Consider the following 24667-nt stretch of genomic DNA (forward strand, 5'->3'; position numbering starts at 1 on the left):
ATAGTTCCAAATTACTCTCCAGTATGGTTGGACCAATTCACAACTCCACCAGCAGTGTATTAGTCTCTCAATTTTGCTACATACACTCCAACATTTATCACTTTCCTTTGCTGCCATTTTTGGCCAGTCCTTGATGGATTGTTAAATTTCTTTTTCTAAGAGGGGATTATTTAAATTCTATTTCCTCTTTTGTTACTCTAGTTATTTTATATTTTTGTAAATATTCACCCATTTACCCTAAATTTTCATATTTATTGATATATAATTGGGAAAAATAGTTATTAATAATTGCCTTCATTTCCTCTCCATTAGAGGTGAAATTACCCTTTTCATATTTGATACTGTTAATTTGATTCTCTTCTTTCTTTTTATGATGAGATTAATCACTACTGTATCAATTTTATTTGTTTTTTTAAAGTACTATTTCTTCGTCTTATTTACTAGTTCAATAGTTCTTTTACTTTCAATTTTTATTAATTTCTCCTCTAATTTTTAGGATTTCTAATTTAGTTTTTACTGAAGATTTTTAATTTGTTCTTTTTTCTAACTTTTTAAATTGCAAGCCAAATTCATTGATCTCCTCCCTCTCGATTTTGTTGCTATAGGCACTCAGAGATATAAATCTTCCCCTGAGTATTGCTTTGGCTGTATCTCTTAGGTTTTGATATGATGTCTCCTCATTGCCATTCTCTTTATTGAAGTCTGTTATTGTTTCTCTTATTTCTTTTCTGACCCACCAATTTTGAAGAATTAGATCATTTTATTTCCAATTAATTTTAAACTTGCCTTTCCATGAACCCTTGTTAAGTATAATTTTAAAGCATTATGATCTGAAAAAGTTGCATTTATTATTTCTGCTTTTCTGTGTTTGTTTGCAATATTTTTATGCCCTAATACAGTGATGGGAAAACTTTTTAAAGAGGGGACCAAAGGAAAGGAAATGCTCACCTGTCAGACTGTTTCTAAGGCAACTCTTTCAAAGCTTCATTGTATTGTATCCTTCTCATTGTATTAATCAGATTAGGAATAATGTCTCCTGGCCAGATAGAACATTTCAGGGGGCCATATCTGGCCTGTGGGCCATAGTTTGCCCATCACTGTCCTATTACATGGTTGATCTTCATATATGTACCATGTCCTACTGAGAAGAAGGTATATTCTTTTTTATTCTTATTCAGTTTTCTCCATATATCTATTAACTAATTTTTCTAGCATTTCATTCATTTCCTTTACTTTCTCATTTATTTTCTTGTTTGATTTACCTAGTTCTGAAAGGGGAAGATTGAGATCCCCCACTAATATGGTCTTACTATCTACTTTCCTCCTTGAGCTCCTTTAATTTTTCCTTTAGAAATCTAGATGCTATTTCATTTGGTGCATAAATGTTTAGTATTGATATTACTTCATTTTTTATAGTATCCTTTAACAGAATGTAATTTCCTTCCTCATCTCTTTTAATCAGGTCACTTTCTACTTTAGATTTGTCTGACACTGTGATTGCTACTCCTGATTTTTTTTTACTTTAGATGATGCATAATAAATCTTGCTCCAGCCTTTCACCTTTAATCTGTGTGTGTCACCCAGCCTCAAATGTGTTTCTTGTAAACAACATATAGTAGGCTTCTTGTTTTTAATCTAATCTGCTATCCACTTCCATTTAATGGGTGAGTTAATCCCATTCACTTTCAGTATTATAATTACTAACTGTATATTAGCCTCCATCATATTATCCTCTTTAAATCCTGCTTTATTCCCTTTCTCTCTGTTCCTCCTCTCCAGTTTTTTGCTTTTGGTCACCTCCCCCCAACTTCCTCCTCTCTCCAATAACCTTCCTCTTCTCTTGTCTTATCCTGCTTCTAATTCTCTGTGGGGTAAGATAGAATTTTATACCCCACTGAGTATACTTGTTTTACCGTCTCTGGCCCTTTATTATGAAAGTAAAGTTTAAGTATTGCTTGTCACCACCCTTATCCTTGCCTCTCTATAATGATTTTTCATGCCTTTTTATGTTACATAATTTACCCGTTCTATCTATTCCTTCCCTTTTCTCTAAGTGCAAACCTGTCAGCCCTTGATTGATTTTTTACACATTATTCATATGCATACATATCATATCATACATACATACCAATCCATATCATCACATTTATATATATATATATATATATATATATATATATATATCATCATAATCTCCACCCTCTTTCTGAGTAAATTCCTTCTATCATCTCTTCTACTCAGAGTAATTTTTGAGAATTACAGAAATCCTCTTTCCATGTAGATATATAAACATTTTGACGTTAATGAGTCTCTTAAATTTTCTCTTTCTTATTTACTTTTTTTGTGCTTCTCTTGGGTCTCATGTTTGGACTTCAATTTTTTTGTTTAGTTTTGGCTTATTCCTCAGGAATGCTTGGAAATCTTGCATCTTATTGAACATGCATTTTCCTCCCTGAAAGAATATATTCAGTTTTGCTGCATAGGTAACTTTGGGTTGTGAACCCAAATCTTTTCCCTTCCTGAATATCATATTTCGTGCTTTTTGATCTTTTAATGTAGAAGCTGCTAGGTCCTATGTGATCCTGATGGTACTCCATGGTATTTGAATAGTTTCTTTCTTGCTGTTTAAGGTATTTATTCCTTGGCTTGGTGGCTCTTGAATTTAGATATTACATAATTTCTTGTAATATGATGTCTATGGTTTTTTCTTGATCATGACTTTCAGGTACCCAAATAATTCTCAAATTGTGTCTCCTAGATCTATTTTCTAGGTCATTTGTTTTTTTTTTCAGTCCCACTTTTCCTTTGCCTTTCTTAATTGGTTTTTGACATCTTTTTTTTGTGTTCTTCCAGAATCTGTGTCCAATCCATATTTTTCTTTTTGGACTTTGGGTGTGTCTCCTTTGTCTTTATTGTCCCCTTCTGTGACTTGTAACTTAAAGGATCTTAAATAGGAATTGTAAAGATGGGACAAATTTGCAATGATGCAACAGTAGGCTCAGAGCCCCTGGCTGAAAACTCAAACCTCTAACAGGGAGGAATGGAGTGAGTAGCTATAATTCTTTCTCCTCCCTCTCTTTGGCAGTTAGAAGGCTCTTGTAACTGATCTACAGAACTGCCTCTGTACCAGTAATGGCTTCTATCTTGACTTAACCTTTACAAGGCTAAACTTGCTAATAAAAAGGGGATAATCCCATAGGAATTAATGTCTTCAACTAACTGAGGTTTATTCCCTAAACCAGGATGGACAATTGGCTCAGGATATCTTCACAATAGGTTCTTTGGTCTCTGAATCTCATCTGCACACAGAGTCTGCCAAGATGGATATTTAGCTTAGGTAATGTATATATCCTGACCTATTTGGCTTGGACCACAGAACTTCACACACACAGACTTAACTAAATAAGAGTTTATTAACTTGGAGGGTTTGTGATGGAGTATAAGTATTTAGGTAAGAGGGAAAAGTAAAATCTCTAAAATCTTCAGGTGTTGTCAAAATAGCTTCCCCCAGAGGGGAAAACTCAAATTAGAAACTTTCTTTCCTTAACTACTTTACAAGCTAAACTGTATATTTGTATCAAGTAATATCAAATACAAGATGGCTAAGAGAGGCTTGATCTGTAGATGTTTAAGGTTTTGCTGAGACACTGCTGACAGGATTTCTCAGCAGCAGAAGTAGAAGCAGTGTTGGTTAGACAGTCTTGATGACTGCCTATATGGGTAAATAGAAATAATCCGCCCTTTTCTTCAGGTCAGAGATAAGCTAGCCTTAAAGAGAAGTAGCAATCCTACCCCTTCTTCCACTAGGCACCCTCTTTCACCCAAAGAGTGAGTCACTTAAGTCTGGGTTGCTGCTTTTATAACTACATTCTTAACTGCCATAACTGCCCCTCTCTCTTGGGGTTCTGTGTGGTTCTGTGGGGTAGTTCACCCCATTTAAGATCCTTTAAGTTACACTGTACCTTGCTCTTTGTCATTATAAAACTTCTTTAGCATTAGATGCTTTTTTATTGTTTGCTCATTTTTCTTATCTAAGTATAGGTAGGCTTGTAAGAGGTGATCTTATGATTTGAGGGCTGAGAGCTCTGAAAGCCCCTACCCCTGCTGATTCAATTGGTCCTTGTGTTGCTGATAGCTTAAAGACTTGTCTCAGGCTTAGGTGTAAGTTTTTGATCATACTCTGATTCTGATCAGGTCAGGGACTGATCAAATTCTAGCCTCAGGCTTAGTCTCAAGTTTTTGGTCTCACTGTGTACTTGATCTAATCAGGCACACACTTGATTGTCCTGTCTTGGATCTCCTCCCTGAACTTTGGGCATATATATGGAGGAATTCCATGTGAACTGGAAAGACCTTCAAGAACTGATGCAGAGAGAAAGGAGCAGAGCCAGGAGAACCCTATACAAAGAGATACAATTGAATGTAATAGATGTTTCTACTAGCAGCAATGCAATGACCCACGACAATCCAAAGGAACTTTTGAGGAAGAATACTATTCACATCCAGAGAAAAACTGTGGAAACAGAAATGCAGAAGAAAAATATATGATAGATTGCATGGTTCGATAGGAAGGGTGGAGGAAAAAGTGTGTGGGGGCAGATCATGAATCATGAAACCCTGGAAAAATATTCTAAATAAAAAAAGGGGGAAAAAGTCTGTCTCTACTATTTTTAGTGTCCAGTTCTAAGCTGAAGAAGGGGCCTGGTCCCAATTTTTTAGGCAATTGGCATACATTGCTTAATAAATCAAAATGCTCAGAAGCCTGAAAATAAAAGAAATAGGAAGGTTTACCTTGAGGGAAAAAAAACAACCTTAGAAGAGATATATTTTTATTCAGTTATTTGAAGAGTCATCATATCGAAGAAGAATTACATTTCTGACCATCTCTAGAGGACAGAATTAGACATGAATAGGTGGGAGCTGAGGAGAGAGTGATTGGAATTTTAGAGAGACAAATTCAAGCTAACCGAAAATTAAATGGAAGGTAATTGGTTCTCATTCACCAGAAGTCTTTAAACAAGGGTTGGGTGGCCACTCATTGATAATGTTGTAAAGAGAATCCTTGGTCAGGTACAGGTTGGACTAAATAACTTCTAGGATTACTTCCAACAGTAAGATTCATGATTTGAGGATCTCTAAGGTACCTTCTAGTTATAACTAACCTTCTATAACATGTCTGGATTATTGGTGATTAGGCACAATCTGGGTATTTGTTAATCCTTAGAATCTCTACCAGGGCCTGATTCATAAGGAGATATTGCATTTTAGTGGAAAGAATATTGGACTTGGAATTGGAGGACCACCACCAGCTCTGTAATTGTAGGAAAGTTAGCAGTTGTAGTAGAAAGTTGGGTTTGAAGACAAAACTTGGGTTAAGACCTTGGTTATGAAATTTATTATTACTTGTACGAACTAGTTTTGCTTCTTAAACTTCAGTTTCTTCATGAAAAATGGAGGAGTTGAATTAGATGGTTTTTAAGGTCTAAGACTATGATCTTGAAACCTATCTGGTTCTTAGTTTCTTTATTTGAATAATGAAAGGGCTCTATTAGGTAACCTTTTAAAGTCCCTTTTAGCTATAAATCCTGATTTTTCATTGTTCCCGATCCCATATTTTGTGACTCCCATTCCAATACATTATTTAAGGTGCTTTTCTCTTTTTACTTAGAGATTTGTTAATATATCTGTCTGTCCTCCCCTTTTAAGCTCCTTATTCCCTCATTTTACTCTAGATGTTACCAATTCTGGATTAATGATAGCTTCCTTTTTTTTTTTCCAAGGAAGCCATAATTAATAATGATATTTATAAAGAATAGATCAATTGTTTTAGGTGAAGTTCTTCTGTAATTATCTCAGGCTTTAAAAAGCAAAGCTCCTTTGGGATGGACAGTATTGTGAAACAGGGAGTATTTTATAAATTAATTCATTAATATCAATATTAATATTCATATTATATGAATACTTCATTAGGGGTGTGTTTTCCTTCATTATTCATGGCTGGTGGCTAATGTCATAATTCCATTAAACCAATTAATAGCAGTTAGCTTTTCAGAATGGAGATTTACTTTAAAAATATGAAGATATAGAAAAGACAGAAATACAAATGCCTTACCTAACAACTCGAGGGTACTCTCTCTCCTCCTTTCCTTTAGTCTCTGGGAAGATGGGGCTCAGATTTAATGTAATTTGTACAAAGCATTAGTCCCACAAAATTCCCTTTCAAATATGTTATTGCTGCCAGTTGAGTGCTATTGATATGTTGGGTCCCAAAATCACTCCTTGCTCTTTAGGATGCTTGGTTGCCCAAAAAACCCAGCATAGATTTTCCTCCTAGATCTCAGGTGGCTTGCTCTTCTTATCTTTTGAAACTAACAAGGTTGGAGACTCCAACTTTCATACCCAAAAATGAAAGAACAAATGGTGAGGTAAAGAATAAAAACCCATATTAATGGGCCACATATTGGTCTCAAAGGGAGAGAGCTCCAACTCTCTCCATTTAAAGCATTGTCTTTCTCTAGGCATTGCCAGAAATTTTACTTTGCTAATTTAAGTCTTTGCATTGTAATTGTAAGCTTTCAAATCTGGCTTCAGACACTTACTAGCCATGTAATGCTAGGCAAGTTATTTAACTCTGCTTCAGTTTTCTCATCTGTAAAATGGGCTAAAGAAATAAATGGACTACTCCAATATTTTTTTTTAAACCCTTGCACTTCGGTGTATTGTCTCATAGGTGGAAGAGTGGTAAGGGTGGGCAATGGGGGTCAAGTGACTTGCCCAGGGTCACACACCTGGGAAGTGGCTGAGGCCGGGTTTGAACCTAGGACCTCCTGTCTCTAGGCCTGACTCTCACTCCACTGAGCTACCCAGCTGCCCCCTACTCCAATATTTTTGCCAAGAAAACTTCAAATGTCTCCAAATGGGGCACCTAAAATTTGGTAAGGCTATTGAATATTTATCTTTATTTATTTATTTATCCATTCATTCATTTATTTATTTGTTTGTTTGTTTATTCATTCATTCATTCATTCATTCATTCATTCATCCCTTTGTTTATTTATTTATTTGTTTATTTATTTAAAACCCTTACCTTCTGTCTAGGAGTCAATACTGTGTATTGGCTCCAATGCAGAAGAGTGGTAAGGGCTAGGCAATGTGGGTCAAGTGACTTGCCCAGGGTCACACAGCTGGGAAGTGTCTGAGGTCAGATTTGAACCTAGGACCTCCATCTCTAGGCCTGGTTCTCAATCCACTGAGCTACCCAGCTGCCCCCCATGGCTATTGGATATTTATGAGGAAGACTCATTTGAGACAGTGGTTGAAGAGATATAATCATGTTATATATATTCTTAAATATACCACAAAAGATAATTTAGTAATGATTTGCCTCCAGGAAAAATCAGTGGTCTTGGCTTTAATGTTGACTAATATTTTCCAGGTACAGTTTGATATTGCTGACCGTTCAACTCTAAAGATTGTGGATAAATCTTTATTTTTCCATGTTAAAGTTGGCGACATCAATGATAATGCACCACAGTTTGCTGAGGAAGTATTTAACATCACTGTCAAAAATAACCACAATCCAGGTGGGACCTGTTCACCTGTTTGGTGAGATTCATTTCCATTAACTTCATTTATGGAGGCTTCTTTGCTTTGCATAGTGAAAGTGGATAGATGAAAAGTGGGGAGAGAATGTGTTACTGAATGGTTTCATGTATATATATATATATACATATATATATATATATTTTTTGTTTTTTGTTTTTTGTTTTTTGTTTTTGTTCAGAACTTAATATTATGGACCTGAGGCTTCCTTTCTGACTCTTATGATCTAGTAAATCTAATTTTGAATCAACAATAAGGTGACAGGAAAATAGTTCATTAGCATTTAGGACTTCTGATGGGCCACTAAAAATCGAATTAAAACAAATCTAAACATACCAATGAACTTTAATCTGTTGTAATGATTAATTTTTATGTTCTTTCCTTCTAGATAACCCTATTTTTCAGGTAGAAGCAGTTGATTTGGACAAAGGGCAAACACCCAATTCTGAAGTAATTTACTCCCTTGTTTCACAAATGCCATTGTTGAAAAGAAGTGGGTTTCACATTGATCGCACTACTGGAGAAATTGGTGTCTCAGGATGCCTACATTATGAGGTCATAATTGTTTTTTTAATTATTTTTAAAAGCTTAAATTATGCCTCTTAGATGTGTTATTATACATGACTTCCAAGGGTGTTGTTGTTCAGTCATTTCAGTTATTCCTGACTCTTTGTGACCCCATTTGGGATTTTCTTGACAAAGATACTGGAATGGTTTGCCATTTTTTCTCTAGCTCATTTTAGAGGAAACTAAGGTAGATAGGGTTAAATAACTTGCCCAGAATCACACAACTTTTAAGTATCTGAGGTCAGATGTAAATACAGGCCTTCCTGATTGCAAACCCAACAATCTATTCACTATCCCATCTAGTTGCCTGATTTTATCATATGGTATTTGTAATTGATGTTGCTGTGCATATTTTTTTAAGTCATCAAGTATTTACTAAATACCTTTTATTTTCAGAGCATTGTAGCAGGTGCTGAGTGGTCGTAAGAAGTTTAGTGAAGATGTAGTTCTTGTCCTTAAAGAGATGACAATCTAGTAGGGAATAAACACTCAAACATAACAATAATGGTATCCTTTTTAAACTACCTATACCTATAATATATATTAGGTACAGACATACACTACATGATTACATGCGTGCGCACACACACACACACACTGTGGAGGGATTATCAACTTCATGGGAAGAACAAGCATGCATTCTAATGAATTCCTAGGTCTTTCAAAATATTTTTGCAGTATGATGGGATTCAACAGCAGAACAGACTTTAGAGATCATCTTTCTTTCTAGCCTTCTCATTTTAAAGATAAGGAAATTGAGATGCAGAGAAAAGTAACTTTCTTAGAGCTAAAGAAATAGTAGATAAGCAAAACCAAGATTCACACACACACACACACACACACACACACTCGAATATGTATATATGCATATAGGAAAAAGCAAAAGTTGCCATTAGATCTATTCCTTCGAGGGATTTGTTTTATGGATGCTTGTCCTACCCATGAAGATGTTAGGTTTTCCACAGTGAAGTAAATATTATTCATGAACTTTAATGGTACTCCACAAATTTTATCATCTGTCAGCCAAAGGTTCATGAATCTCTCTAAACTTGGCTAATGTGCTCTTTGGACACTAGAATCAGACTGTTACTGGATTTGGTCCAAAATTTCTCTATTTTTTGATAGGACCTGTCAGTGCTTGTTTTCTGCTGACATACCTTGTAAGATCCCACTTCTATTGCAACGTGAAACATCATAGGGCCTTCTATAAAATATCTGGAGGAGGCAGCTAAATGTCTCAGTAGATGTAAGGCTGGGCCTAGAAATTGAAGATCCTGGATTCAAATCTGACCTCAGAGACTTCCTAGCTGCGTGAAACTTGACTAAGTCGTTTAACCCAAAGTTGTCTAGGCCTTACAGCTCTTGGAAATGATACTTAGTATAGATTCTAAGATAGAAGGTAGGGGTTAAAAAAACAACTGGAAATAAAATATAAGCAATAAGCTCAGTTAATTATTTTCTTCCCCTATATTGGGGGAACTAACTTTTTTTTGTCCCATGAACAGGATGCCCAATTATTCAAATTACTGATTAGAGCAAATGACCAAGGAGAGCCATCATTGTCATCAACTGCTACCATCAATATAGCAGTTGAAGATGGAAACAACTACATGCCTGAATTTATTAAGGGAGATGTAAGTGTAACAGTTAACTTCTGTTTTTTAATTCACAGGAAGATCAATGAGATGTGGTTTCCAGTTTGCCTCATATCAGAGTATTTCCAGTTGTCTTGATGGTATTGTCATAAAATTTGTAAAACTAGGTTGATTTTAATTTAAAATTAGAATAACAATACAGTGGTTTAGTGAAGGAGATATAAAAATTGATTTTAGAAAATAAAATACAAATTGACATACACGTGAAAAATGATTGTGAATCATTATTCTTGACCAATATGAGTATATTACTTTGGATGTGCATGATTTAGATGAATTTGTAACAAATTATTTTTTAAATCTATGTAATCTATGTAATCATTATAATTCACATGCATATGTTACTAAAAACTCTATACAGTAGGTAGCAAAAGGAACATTTTCTCATTTTATAAATGAAGGAACAGATTTAAGAGACAAATGACTTGTCCAAAGTCACATGGCTTATAAGTATTAGAACCAGAATTTGGATTAATTTGACTCTTTAATATTTTTTCCTTTATTCAAGAGTGCCTTTTATTTAGTCACTTAGGGAATTACCAATATTTTTATAGGATAGAATAGTTGTTATATTACATTGAAAGAAAATTTTGAGGAATATTTTAAAATATTAGGAAGATATAAAATTCAAGAGAATTTTATAAACAAAATTATTTTGCTTTCTACAGTCCAAGAAGCAGACATAGACCATGTCTAAGATTTCAAATCCCTTTAGTATTTCAGTAAATTTAGTAAAGAGATATGCCCAGGTAGAGATGTGCCTGGGTTTCTGAGTTAGCTAACTTGTATTAAAAAATAAAAATGATAGTTTTCTTGGTTTCAATGGTATTGAAGAGATGATTGGTTCTTTCAGTATAAAATGCAGATTTCCGAAGGCCAAATGCACCAGGGTGTATTAAGGCTCCTAGTGCAAGATCATGATTCTCCATTCACACCTGGATGGAAAGCAAAATACAAAATACTGCATGGTAATGAAGAAGAACACTTCAACATTGTGACAGATCCTGGGACCAATGAAGGAATTTTAAATGTCATCAAGGTAAAGTCACAGCCAAACTGCTCAAGCCAGACAGATGCTAGTAGATTCTATGATCATCTTGTTTCCCTGTATTCTTCATCATTGCCCACTCTTATGAGGAAATGATGTTCCATTAAATTTGGATACCACTATTTGTTCAACCATCTCCCATTTGTTTCCTGATCTTTGTTACTAAGAGATATCTAGGAAATCTTTTCCTATTGACTTTATCTCATCTGGTATATCCCTAATACTATTTAAGTCAGAGGGAATGTACAATTTAATGTCTTTTCTAGTATAAACTCAATTTCCCCCCATAGAAACTTGCAAATATCAATTTGCTGTTCCACCAAAAGCATATTAGTGTACTGGTATTTCTAGATCCTCTTCTGACAGTAACCATTTATATCTTCTGTAATTGCAAAGAGTTTGATGAGTACAAAATCACAGAGTCACAGATGTCTTTTTCTCAATTATGATAACATAATAAGGGAAGTGTTTGGAGGATTAGGGGGGAGAAAACAGCATGAGAATTGGGGAAAAAAGGGGTGACTAATGACATAGTTGTCAAAAAAAGAGAAGAGAAATGTGTCTAAGAATGGAAGAAAAATGCTCAAAAGCACACAAAGGGCAACAGACAAGTAAACCAGCTTTGAAACATATTGAATTGAGTATATTCTTTTGAAAAAACTATATGTAATATGTCATGATTTCATATGAATCCCTTTTTTCTTGTTCTTTGTATATACAATTTGTCATATTCAGTATAACAACTAAATAAAAAGATGAATAAATTAATAAGTAAATAAGTATATAAATGAATGAATAAATAAATACACAAATAAAGGAGTTGCTCATAAGATAGTTAATTTCCAATTATTAGAAGGAGTCTTTCAAACTGAAATTAAATAAGTACTTGTAGGGATATGGTAGGAGGTGATCTTTTTCAAATATAAGTTGGTCTAGTTCACTTTTGAGGGCCTATTCCTTCCCTGAGATTTCTTTGATTGTGTAATATATAGTTTGCAAAGATTATAATGCCTGTATTATGTCAGCAACAAAAATATTTGCTAACAAAGTCTTCTGTTTGGGGTTGACAGCCGTTGGATTATGAAAGCTTGACAGAGAGAAAACTTGTCATTATAGTTGAAAACGAAGAACCTTTCTCTTCTTGTGAAAAAGACCGACTTAATAATGGGTCCATGATGACTAGCACTGCAATCGTGAGTGTGGAGATTACTGATATCAATGATCCTCCTCAGTTTCATCCTCCTAAGTTTATTGTTCAAGCAGATGATGGTACCAAACCTGGAACCCAATTGGGAAGATATAATGTCACAGACCCAGATGGGAACATCAAGAATATAAGGTGAAAATATAATAGAGGAAAAGAGTGTAGTTTTCCATTTGAAATCAATCATGTATCATCACATGATGCTATTATCATTACTTAACATCTTCACTTTTATAACATTGGCATTATAGAAGAATTATGGCTTCATTGGCATCGTCACTTCTGCTACAGATATAGATTACAATACCCTCCATATCTTAGGAGATAGTCTAATGCAGTGATGGGCAAACTATGGCTCATGGGTCAGATGCAGCCCCCTGAAATGTTCTATTCAGCTGCACAACATTATTCCTAATCTGATGAATACAGTGAGTAGGATACAATATAATGAAACTTCAAAAGAGTTGCCTTAGAAACAGACTGACAGATGAGCATTTCCTTTCCTTTGGCCCCTCTTTAAAAAGTTTGCCCATCACTGGTCTAATGAGTTGCAATAATTAAAAACATAATCACCTGGTGGTTGTCATGGTCTAGTGATGAGACACTATAAGTTTAAGTAGATTTGTTCTTAGATAACAGATGCATAAGCTGTTGCCAGAGCTAAACTAGAAACTTTTCCAACCTGATTAGACCTGACTGAGACTATACTCTTATTTGTGAATCTGAGAATCCAGGTCACCTCCACTATGATGAAACATTACAATAGTATTTTAGTAGAGTTTACTTGGTCAACTACTTTCTCTTATTGCTCAGTTCAGAGACCATGGTATTGGGCTATTTACAATTGTGAAACACTTGCAGTTGCAAAAGGCCATTGCCTTTTAACTTTGGCTTTAAAATTACTTAGTATTTGACATTCTTATAGCTTTTTAAGGAATATAAAATAATATACACACTTATATATGTGTATTAGATAGATGGATAGATAGATACATAGAAGAGACACACACAGAGAGAGGTCCCCTAGTTTAACCTTCTCATTTTTATAAATTTACATCATGTAGAACAGAGACTTAGAGAGATGTGAATTCCCCATCTGAGGCTACATAGTGTCAGAGTCAGGATCTGAATCTGTTCCTCTGATTCCAAATCTTGTTCTCCTTCTGCTGATCTAGACTACTGAATCACAGTAAAACATGATTTTCCTCCCCACTCTATTTGCATCTAATTGGAATGAGGTCTCAGATCCTAAGTTACTAGAGAATTCTTTTCTTCATGCTTTAGATAATAAATACAAGGATTTGCCACTGATAGCACCTCTGGTTTGTAAACAGTAATGCCATTTATGTTTGCAGAGAATTTTATTTGCTGACGAGGTAAAACTGTAGATGGGAAAGAGACAAATTCTTTGAAAATTTTTGCTCATCAAATTTTAAAATTAAATGATAAAAAGCTCTGAATTTTATGAAGCAGAGGGAGGAAGGGAAGGAAAAGAAATGGCAACTTTTCTTATTCTTACTCTTTTAAGGACCTGAGACATTCTAATTTGTTGTTTACTTAAGTGGGAAGGGAGAGAGGGAAGCTTTCTCTATGTCTCTGAGTTATCTATAATACTAACTTGACCGAGATGAGTGGGACACTTTCCTAGTTGACTTCAGTCTGTAAAATTAGATAGACTCTGTACAACCTACTGTTTAATAAGGATACATGTCCTTAAGTCACACAATGGAAGAACTAGAGATCTTAGAGATGACCTGGTCCAATCGTTTTGTTTTAATAATATGAAAACAGAGCTTAGTGGAGTAATGACTTGCCTCAAACTATACACATAGTAGTAACATAACTGAGATTAGAACTCAACTCTTCTAAATATACTACACAAGAAGATAAAACATATTGGAATACCATCTCAAATACTTTTCTAGAAGTCTTCCTAACTAGAACCCCTCTAATATAATTCCTATAACATAAAATCAAAGACAACAGGGTCAAGAGACTCAAAATCTTAAATCTGAGTGAGACTTTAGGAGCATAGATTAGAGCTGGAAGAGTCCTTAGAAACCAGAATCTTCTATGGTAGAGACCCTTAGAATGCATAACCAAAGAATGATTTGTGGAAGGAATATAGAATGTCGGGACTTGGAGAGACTCATCCTCCCATTTTGTGTGAGAGACAAAAAGATTTTATGTTTCTCACAATCATTTTGCCCATATAGAATCTGACCTTAAGCAAGTAGCTCCTGTACAAAAATGAAGAATCTGATTCTTTATACAAATATAATATTTTTCCCAGATAGATAGAGTTACCATTAATACGAAATGGGAAACAAGGGGAAATAGGATTTTGGGACAAAGAATTTTTATTGATATTTCTAAATTACACATTATTTTACACCACATAGTTTCCAGAGCTGCCTGCCCTGGTTTCTTTCAGTCCACTCATGAATACTAGCCTCATCTAAATTCCTTTTCATAGTCATATTTTCTCTAAAACATTTTTTTAAAAATTTAATATATTTTTATGTCTTATTTTTTTCTAATATATTCTTTCCCCAAATCTTCACCAGTCAAAAGTAATTCATCAAAACTAACCCACATATTAACCAAAGTTGATTATATTCATTGTCCCATGTCCAATCTTCAAATCTTGGGAACAAGAAAGGAAAGTGCTTTTTCTGGACAAACTTAATCATTATAATAACACCATATTTAGTTTCATTTTGAGGTTCTGATTATCTTTTTGTTTACAATCAATGTAGTCATTGTAAATATTTTCTGGCTCTCTTCTTGCTGTTCCTTTTAAATTAATTTTTCCCTCCTTCCATAAGGTTTAAGCTGGTTCATGATCCTGCCAATTGGGTCACTGTGGATGAACTCTCTGGTGTGGTTACCACAGTGAGACATATGGATCGTGAATCCCCTTATGTGAACAACAGCTTTTACACAATTATGGTCAGTGCCATTGATGATGGTAAGTATATACTCAGACCCAGACAACCCGATGTCCCTATCAGAGAAGAAAAGAACATGTGAGAATCTTGGATGAGCATAACTCAAAAAGTGCAAAATAATTATTCTTGCCTTTCCCACTCTCATAATGGATCCTGTAAGAGTACTGTTTGAGGAGGAAAAACAATAATAGTTCAGAAGAAGACTATTAGTTATGGAAGTTGTAGCCAAACATAATACACTTTATTATCCATTCATAAGTTTGCCCTTAGATTTCTAAGTAAATGATCTTGTAAACATTTAGCATAATTCAAAGTCAAAGTACAAGTGAATCAAGTTTAGTAGGTAAAATTGAGTTGATAGTTCAATTCTTTGGATGGATAACTATATTTTTAAAGTTTATGAACTGAAAGTTGAACTGTAAGTAGTGTTTGTTGTATTATATCTTATTATTTTGTGGCATTATATCTTTACTTTAAATCCTAGGATATTAAACCCATTTTCTTCATAAGTATTAGCTAGAGAAATATAGATTCTTGAACTCTGGGTTCATGCTTTATATATTTGCCACTGATTTCATTTGTAAAAATACTGACAACTCTCATTTTTGTAGTACTTTATGATTTATAATTTGCTTTGCTTACAATATTCCAATGAAATGAGTAAATAATACTATTACCCATATTTTACAGAGAAGGAAACTGAAGCTCAGAGAGGTTCTGACTTGCCCAGGGTCACACAACTAGTAAAAGTTAGAGTCAGAATTTGAGTTCAGTTCTTTTAAATGTAAACCCAGTGCTCTTTCCATATATACCTACTGCCTCTAACCTTTACATACCATTTGTTGATTTTTGACTGGGTCTGTGATTTCATTGGGATAGAAAACTATCTGTAAAGATATTTGCTTTCCCACAAATAGAGGTCAGCATCTGTTCTGCATCATAGTCTAAAAAAGTTGCATGTGACACCAAGAGGTGGTGGCTTACTCAAGGTGATACATCTAGTATGTGTCAGAGATGAGATTTGAACCCAGGTCTACCTGACTCAGAAATCTCCTCTCTCCACTATGCCATACTGTGTGGTCAACCGGTTATATATACCATATAGTAAACCAGTATTTTAAATGCACATTTTAGGAACATTTTGAATTTTTCTTTATATAGGAAAATAGGTTCAAACGTTTTTCAAATGATTTGTGATTTTGGCATAAAATATGGGTCAATGAATAATTTGGAGTTTTTTTATATTATTTTTGATGTAGATGAGGAATATACAACTTAAATTGAAGGGAATGATAATCCTTTCCTTTATCTATTCTCTTTCTATTTTGAGGTATCCCGCCCCAAACAAGTACAGGGACCATAATGCTCTTTCTTTCTGATGAGAATGACAACACACCTACTCTTGTTAAGTCTTCCATTGAAGTTTGTAATACAGAGCAGAAATTACCTATTCTTGTGGAAGCTGAGGATAAAGACTTAGATCCATACTCGGGTCCTTTCACATTTAAATTAGATGATACCTCTGGAAATATAAAAGATACTTGGAAGTTAGGAAAAAATTTTGGTAAGTTTTCCTCCTTTGGGCTTTGTATAAGTTGGTCATATGTTATATGATGCCTTGTGTATAGTAGGCACTTAATAAAATATTTTGAAAATATGCATTTGTAGCTTTTAGTTGATTGAGATTTAAGTGCTATTTTCTCTTTGCATATAGTAAAGTTTATCATTTTCTCATCCATATCTGATTCTTTTCTTCCCTGTAGGTTATTCTGTGGAACTTTTAAGGTTAAGAAATCTCCAAAATGGTTATTATTCAGTGTCTTTCAATATCTTAGATAAACAAGGATTTTTCAAGGAACAGATCCTATATGTGAGGCTGTGTTCCTGTCTTGATGGAATTACCTGTGCAAGCTCTTCAATGACCTTTGTAGGACTTGGTGGGGATGCCATCATTGTGATATGCATGGCTTTCATATCATTGGCAGGTCAGTAGTCAGCTGCTAACATTCTTAAACTATGTTCTCTCTCTCAGTAATATCCTGTAACTTTGGGCATTAAATCATAGGATATCAGAGATAGAGTCAAAATTAATTATGGGAGGATTCTTTATGATCCTTTAACAATTTTTATTGGGATATCACTAACTAAAATTTAGTCTTGGTTGAACTGTCTGAATAAGAAGGATAACATTTCTAACCAGTTGCCATTGTTTAAAGTCATGGACCAGGATTAGGAAGATATAGGGTTGACTTTGGGGGACAGTATGACTCTGGGTTGCTATGAGGAAAATTACAAGGTGGTGATTAGATGCTTGGGCATTGGGCTTGATAATAGAAAGGGAAAAATCCTATCTTGGAATATGGGTCAATGATGAACTTGATTGGCCCACTTCTTTAAAAAAACACATTTTTGTTGCTATCTTTTGTTTTTATATGACTAAATTTCTCCTTTTATCCTCTTCCCTCATCTTGGAGAGTGTCATCTTTTATAAGGACCTGCTTTTAGAAGCTATTTTTTAAGGAAAGTAAAAAATAAACAACAACAAATAAACAAACAACCTGCTAAGTGTTTAATATGTATTGTTGAACTGAGAAAATGAATTTGAACTTTCTTCCATCTTAGTGGCCCTGCTTTTCCTGTTGAGGTTTTCTTTTGGATCTGCAAACAAGAGGCAGGAAATGTCCATTCCTTATGAACAAGGCAATCAGACCTTAATCCACTACAATGAAGAAAGTGAAAATACTTTAACAGTGGTAATAAGATGTATTTTTAATATGTTTACTTCAGGCATCTTCTTGTTGATTCCTATGCCTATGTTATATGATTGGTGCATGCTGGGCTTCTTACTTGTTGCTCACTGTATCTCTCATCATCTATTACTTGTTATCTTCCCTCTTCCACTCAGCTGTTAAATTGATCTTCTTAACATGCAGATCTAATTGGGTCATTTTTCCTATTTAACAAATTCCACTGGCCTTCCATCACTTCTAGGATTGTGTAAAATTCTCTGGCATTCAAAGCCCTTTACCATCTGCTCCACTTCTACCTTTCCTGTCATATTACAGCTCACTCTCCTCTACATATTCTGTGATCCAATGACACTGACCTCTTTGCTATTCTTTGCACAATATATACCATCTTCTGGCTCGGGAAATGTTCACTGGCTATCTCCTATGTTTGGAAATCTGTCTCTTTTTATCTGTACCTCTAGACTTCCCTGACTTCCTTCAAGTCACAGCTGAAATCCCACCTTTTATAAGAAGCCTTTCCCAATCCCTCTTAATTCTAATGTCTTCCTTCTATTTTTTTTTCTCCAACTTATGCTATCTATGGTTGTTTGCATATTGTTCCTTTTTAGACTGTGAGCTCTTTTGGAGATCAGGTAGTTTTGCCTTTCCTTTTATCTCCTGTACTTAGCACATTTCCTGACACTTAGTAGGTGCTTAATACATGTTTATTGACTGACCTGCTGACACATATTTTAAGCAGAAAATAAAGAAAATATTTTCCCAATGTGGTTTGTTAGGATCAAGAAACTTTTGTTTGATTTTATGTCCCCAGAATTATTGTACTTTACACATAATAATAATAATAATATGCTTGTTGAATTAAATTTTCTTCATTATTCTATATTCTAACCATTTTGTTTTACATAGTAAAAAAACAGAAAATGCTCAGTTATCAGAAGAAACTTCTCAAAGTAGAAAGGCTTAGCCCCAGACCTTTCCAGGTGAAAGATAAAGCCTTAGTAAAAGATAAACCTAGGCTAGAGTATAATTCAAGCATGAAATTAAGACTAAGGAACACAGCCAAAGACATGTGATACGTGTATGCTGTAACCTCACCTGCTTGGAACCCACTACTACCATGACTCACATGCTATCCCTAACTCTGGCAACAACACCCAATCAACTGTTCCCTAGGAGTGCATCTTCTACTTTACTAGGACCATATTTAAACTTCAGAGATTCATATTTGTACTTCAGAGATTCATATTTTATTGGCATTCCTTTCACTGATGCAGGTACAAACTCCTCTATTACTTAATAGACAATTTTTCTGATGTGCATTAGTCGAAATCATTATTTTTGTGGTGTCTAGTCATTAAGCAGTGAACTACTTCAAACTTAGCAAAGCAAGTCTTCAATTGAGAGTCATGTAACCTGTCACTTGGCATGTAATTAACTGTTCCTTCCACTTAATAGGACCTGCTGAAATAACCTTTGAGAAGCAGGTGTTACCTTCATTCCATGGCAATCAGTCAAAAAAACACCAGAACTTGAGATCTGTGGTGGAAACTGAATTATATGGAAAACAAAAAACAATGAAAAATTTTTATAAAGCCAAATGCTTAATAAATCTCAGATAAATTTTGTTCCTTGATTCTCTTATGTTTTGATTAAATATTTATGAAGCATGTCTATAATCCTTTTAGCAAGTTTTACATCCTTTAAAATATTTGATAAATTCTTTTTTTAAGTTAATTAATTTAATTAATTAATCTAGAATATTTTTTCCATGGCTACATGTTCTTTCCCTCCTTTCCTCCTACCCTTTTCCCATAGCCACTGAGCAATTCCACTATGTTTTACATGTGTCATTGATCCAGACCTATTTCCATATTATTGTTGGTAAATTCTTAATTAGAATCACTCCATCATTGCAATAAGCCATCATCAATAGCATTAAAAAATGCTAACTAGTCTTCCTTATTACATACTTCAGATACAAAGAGAAAAAGGAAACAGTCCCTTTGGTCAAGGAAATGAAGGGAAGACCAGCACAAGTTTGTATGCAGTAGGAGAGAAATATAAAGGAGAAGAGATTTAAATAAGAAAGATGAAAAGGACAAATTTACAGAGTGATTGTCCTTGACTAAGAGAGAAACACTCCCTTCTCTGGGATTGGAGCAAATAGGAGGCAAAGGAGAACAAGACAGAGTTCTAAGACTTAGAATAAAAGGAGGGGGAATGTAGTGTAGATAGCCTCAGTTTTCTCAAAAAAAAAAAACAAAAAACATGACTATGAAGAGTGAGCCTCTGTTGAGAAAGAGAAAGGGGAAAGGAGGGGCTGGGAGGTGAGAGGAAAAAGTGTAGATTAGTCTATGCAAAGGAATGTGATGAAGAGTCCCAGATAGAAGAGAATGTTTAATAGAGATAGTCTGGTGTCTGGAGATTGTTAAAGAAGCAAAATGAAGTGAGAACAAGAGTGATTAATGTGAAAATTATGAACAGATGAATGTAGAGACTACATGAGGACAAGTAATAGAGTTAAGAGAGATGAGGCAGAGTAAAAGATGGAAGGTTTAGGATATTATAATCAGAAGGACAATTTCAAAGTTCTTGGTCATAGACATAGTTGTTAATATTGACCTAATCCCCACCTACTATAGCCCCTATGGCCATGGAAGTCTATGGTGATGTGATATTTTCTCAGGTAGTTTGATGACAAGAGGTAGGATGATTCCTTATATGAGAGTCTAAATTCAGGTGGAGAAAGCCTTGAAAGGCAATCCCTGAGAAGGAATGGATATGGAGCTGGGCATCCTGGGTCCAGTAATGGGAATGGGAGTAACAAATTCTAGGGCATAAACCTTCATGCTGGCCACATGATTTCTTTTCCTCTCTCCTACCTGAAACCTTAGTGGTAATGGAAGACCAAAGCATTGTTTATTTACATAGATAGGAAGGTAGGAAAGAAGGAAGGAAGGAAGGAAGGAAAGAAGGAAAAGATTTATGAAGCAACAATGTGTTCCAGACTTGCGCTAAGCCCTTTATAAATGTAAACTCATTTGATCTTTACAACTTTGAGAGGTAGGTGCTATTATTATTCTTATTTTACAGTTGAAGAAATTGAAACAAGTAGAAATTGAAAGTGTTTCTCATAGTAAAATAATATCTGAGACTGAATTTGAACTTGGGTCTTCCTGATTTCAAGCCTGTCACAGCAGAAAATTGGTGGTTCCTCTATATCTCTTTAAAAGCTCAAAACTTTTTTTTTTAAACACTAGAAATAAAAAGTGTATCAATAATTTAAAAAATCCAAATCTGGTAACAAAACATATCTCTTTGCAGTAAACTTGGGATTCAAGGACTTAGATTTTTCTGTGTTACATAGATTCTAGTTGTTGTGCATGGGATATTGAGTGGGGAATATTAACACTCTGGGCCTTCCCCTTTCATTGTTTTACCATTCATTTAATCAAATTCATTTATGTCCTTCCCAACCCCAACTCCATTTTTAGGTGAAGTCAAATACCATAGATCCAGTTTCACAACTCCTTGTAGCCAAAGGGAAAGAAATGGTAAGTAATAAAGTAATGGTGACTGGTTTTCTCAAGAAATGAGTAATCCTTAATAAAAACAGATTAACAATAAGAGATGAAATATTGATTTCTAGGTCTCTGCCAACTCTTTATGTGGATAACTCTTCCCTTACTTCTCTGATTCTCAAAATCCTGTCTATCTTTCAAGGCCTAACTCAAGCCTTTTGTCTTCTTGAAGGTCCTCTGTAGCCCTTTAGGATGGCAGGATCTGTAGCTGAAAAGGACCTTAAAAATAATTTCATCCAACATCCTTAATTTTCATTTGAAGAAACTAAGGCCCAGAGAGTGGAAATTATTTGCCAGAGGTCAGATGGATAGTAACAATGCTAATAGTTGAGGTCAGGTCCTCTCATTTTGAATGGAGTGTTATTTCGATAGTTGCCACCCCAGCTCACACCAAGCCCTCCTTTTTCAGCTTGGTACCAGAAGACGGAGAAAGGAATAATAGATGTTGTAGAGAGGCAGATTTCAGACAAACCTGAGGAAAAATTTTCAAACTAGAAATGCCCCAAAGAGGAATGGACTTCTCAGGAGTTAATGGTTTCTCCTCCACTGGAGTTTTGCAGCCATACACTCTACCCAACTGAAATAATTGAGGATAGGTTTGAAATAAATATAGGGGAAAACCCCCCCAAAATAGTAATTCTAAAAGATGTTTGGATTTTTGTAATGTATGCATTCATTGTCATGTAGACTTTTCATTTTTCTCAAAATAATTTTGTTGAACTTTTAGTATAAAAATTAAGGCAAAGCTTTTGAAAGAATTTCCATAACTCTTTTATTCTGTATGTATGTGAATTGTTCATTCATAATATACCTGAGAACAAAGAACTTTTAAATTTACTTAAATTTAAGCGTGGTGACAATAAAATTCTCTGTAGACTGTATATTTGTTTATAGTTATTTATTAGTAAAACTTAGAAAGAGAGAGAGGAAAGAGAGAGATGGGAGGCAGGAGGGAGAGAGGGGAAGAGAGAGAGAGAGAGAGAGAGAGAGAGAGAGAGAGAGAGAGAGAGAGAGAGAGAGAGAGAGAGAGAGAGATCTCTTTTCCATGCTAACTAAAAGACCTCTTTCACATATTCCCAGGCTGAGCTTCAAGCTGAACCATACTTCCCCAACTCCAGCACCTAGCCATGTGTTTCCCAGTGGCCTGAGCTGGCTAAGTTAGGCCATTGAGATAAGGCCAGTATCTTCCAAGTGTTAAATGCTACAGAGAAGGGAAATGGAACATCAGGGTCTGGGAATACAGTCCTGTGCAAAAGTGAGAGAGCTACTGCTCCATCTCCTTTCTTATGTCCAATGACATCACTCCTCTTGCATCTCTGATTGTCCAGGCTTTAATCTCAGTCCAGGTCCCAAATCCTGACTTCTGGACAGGTCATCCATCTCACAGGCATGCCAGTCATTTAGTCCTTTCTCTAAGCCAGGACTCCAGGTAGCCATACAGCACTTTAGTCATATGACTTGCTGGCATTCTGCCATTATACAAGTGTGTGGGTAATGGGTTTTCAAATGGAATATGTAGGTACAATTTATATTACATTCACACAGTGTCTTGGAACATCTATAAAATTATAAGATGAGAGGAACAATCACTATATTCATGAAAGTCTTGACATTAATACGGTGCTTGGGGAAAAAATGACTACTAAATAGCTATGGAAATATTTAAACTTTGGGAGTTTCTTTAAAAAAAATAGCCACCTCTTAACAGTGCTTACAGGACAATAGTCAGACATAGATTGTTAATGAGAAGATGCTTTAATAAATGGACTTCTAACATGAAGATATAAGCATAAGGCTTCAAAGTTGTCAGATACATTCTTATTTTTGTAGTTGAATTCCTAAGAACATGGGTAGTGTTGGACCAAAAATATCCAATTTGTAACAAAAGTCATTGAGAAAGAGCTCCAAGTATGATCAATCAATTTACTAGGGAATGAAGTGGTCCATAATCAGTTGGGTTTAAGACCTTCCTCATGGCCAAGGACCCTTCTCTTTGAGGGAAAATTTATTTTATAAACTTTGACTGCCAAAAATAAAATGAAGTGGTGTAATTCATAATCATTCAGTTCCAGAAGGAGGCAATCCATGTAAGTGTTCAAGGAGATGAAGTAGAATTCTATGTTTGGCAAAAGGAAGGGATTCCTCATTTTTGGCTAAGGGAAATGTATTAACTACAACTATTTTTTTAGCAGGCCCTTTCGCAGATCATCAGTTGCTAATATCCTATTATAAGACTTTTCATAGGTCATGAGACCCTGCAGCAAAGTCTTGGGCCTTTTGTTGGCTATCCAGCCATCCAAAATGGGCTTTAGTTAATAATATTCAGAGATTCCAGAGCACTGTGGTAGGAACCATTAGAAAGGTGTAGTTTAAAATCAAAGTTCTCAGAACTGATCCAACCATTTGGAACTATGGCCAAAGGGCTATAAAACTGTGCCTACCATTGATCCAGTAATATCACTACTAGGTCTGCATCCCAAAGAGATTTAAAAAATGTGGGTGGGAAAGGACCTACTTGTACAAAAATATTTATAGCTGCCCATTTTGTGATGGCAAAGAGTTGGAAATTGATGGGATATCCATCAAGTGAGAAATGGCTGAATAAACTGTGATATATGATGGTAATGGAATACTATTGTTCTATAAGAAAGGATGAGCAGGTTGACTTCAGGTACAGCTGAAAAGACCTATGTGAATTAATGAAGAGTGAAATGAGTAGAACCAGGAGAACACTGTACAGAATAACAACAGCAGGAAGATCAACTGTGAAAGCCTTAGCTACTCTCAGCAATATAGTGTTCCAGGAATTCTGAAAAACTTATGACAAAGAATGCTATCCATCTCCAGAGAAAGAACTGTTGGAGTCCAAATGCAGATCAAAGCATACAACTTTTCACTTTATTTTATTTGGGTTTTTAATTTTATAGGTTTTCTCTTACAACAACCATGAACAATATAGAAATGTTTTTCATGATAATATATATATATATAAGTCAGATCAAATTGATTACCATCTCCAGGAAGGGTTAGGGAAGGGAGGCAATTTGAATCTTATAATTTCAGAAATCTTATGTGGAAAATTGTTATTACATGTTGTTGGTAAAATAAAAAAAAGTCTTAGAATAGATAAAAATCAAAGTTAACTTTGGAGTGGTGATAATAACTTATAGTGATGAGAGGTATTGTTAAGGCTAAAGAACCTTATAGCAAGCATTTATACCTAGGAGTTGGGGAAAGGTCAGTGTTAATACAGAAGCACAAGCCAGAGGCAGCTGGATGACACAGTGGATTGAAAGCCAGGAGTAGATA

The 24667-nt window shown here is 34.9% G+C and overlaps 1 protein-coding gene across 1 annotated transcript in view; it reads left to right on the plus strand.

Moving 5' to 3' along the window:
• The window catches only part of CDH26 (cadherin 26), a 90861-nt gene that overhangs the window by 56156 nt on the left and 10038 nt on the right, over positions 1-24667 (plus strand). Inside the window, exons 6-15 of the mRNA XM_044659640.1 lie at positions 7436-7583; positions 7991-8157; positions 9675-9803; positions 10678-10863; positions 11943-12211; positions 14905-15047; positions 16358-16591; positions 16791-17012; positions 17650-17780; positions 21272-21331. Coding sequence (XP_044515575.1) covers positions 7436-7583; positions 7991-8157; positions 9675-9803; positions 10678-10863; positions 11943-12211; positions 14905-15047; positions 16358-16591; positions 16791-17012; positions 17650-17780; positions 21272-21331 — 1689 coding nt within the window. The remainder of the gene's footprint in view (positions 1-7435; positions 7584-7990; positions 8158-9674; positions 9804-10677; positions 10864-11942; positions 12212-14904; positions 15048-16357; positions 16592-16790; positions 17013-17649; positions 17781-21271; positions 21332-24667) is intronic.

This window comes from Gracilinanus agilis, chromosome 2, assembly GCF_016433145.1.
Source record: "Gracilinanus agilis isolate LMUSP501 chromosome 2, AgileGrace, whole genome shotgun sequence".
NCBI lineage: Eukaryota > Metazoa > Chordata > Mammalia > Didelphimorphia > Didelphidae > Gracilinanus > Gracilinanus agilis.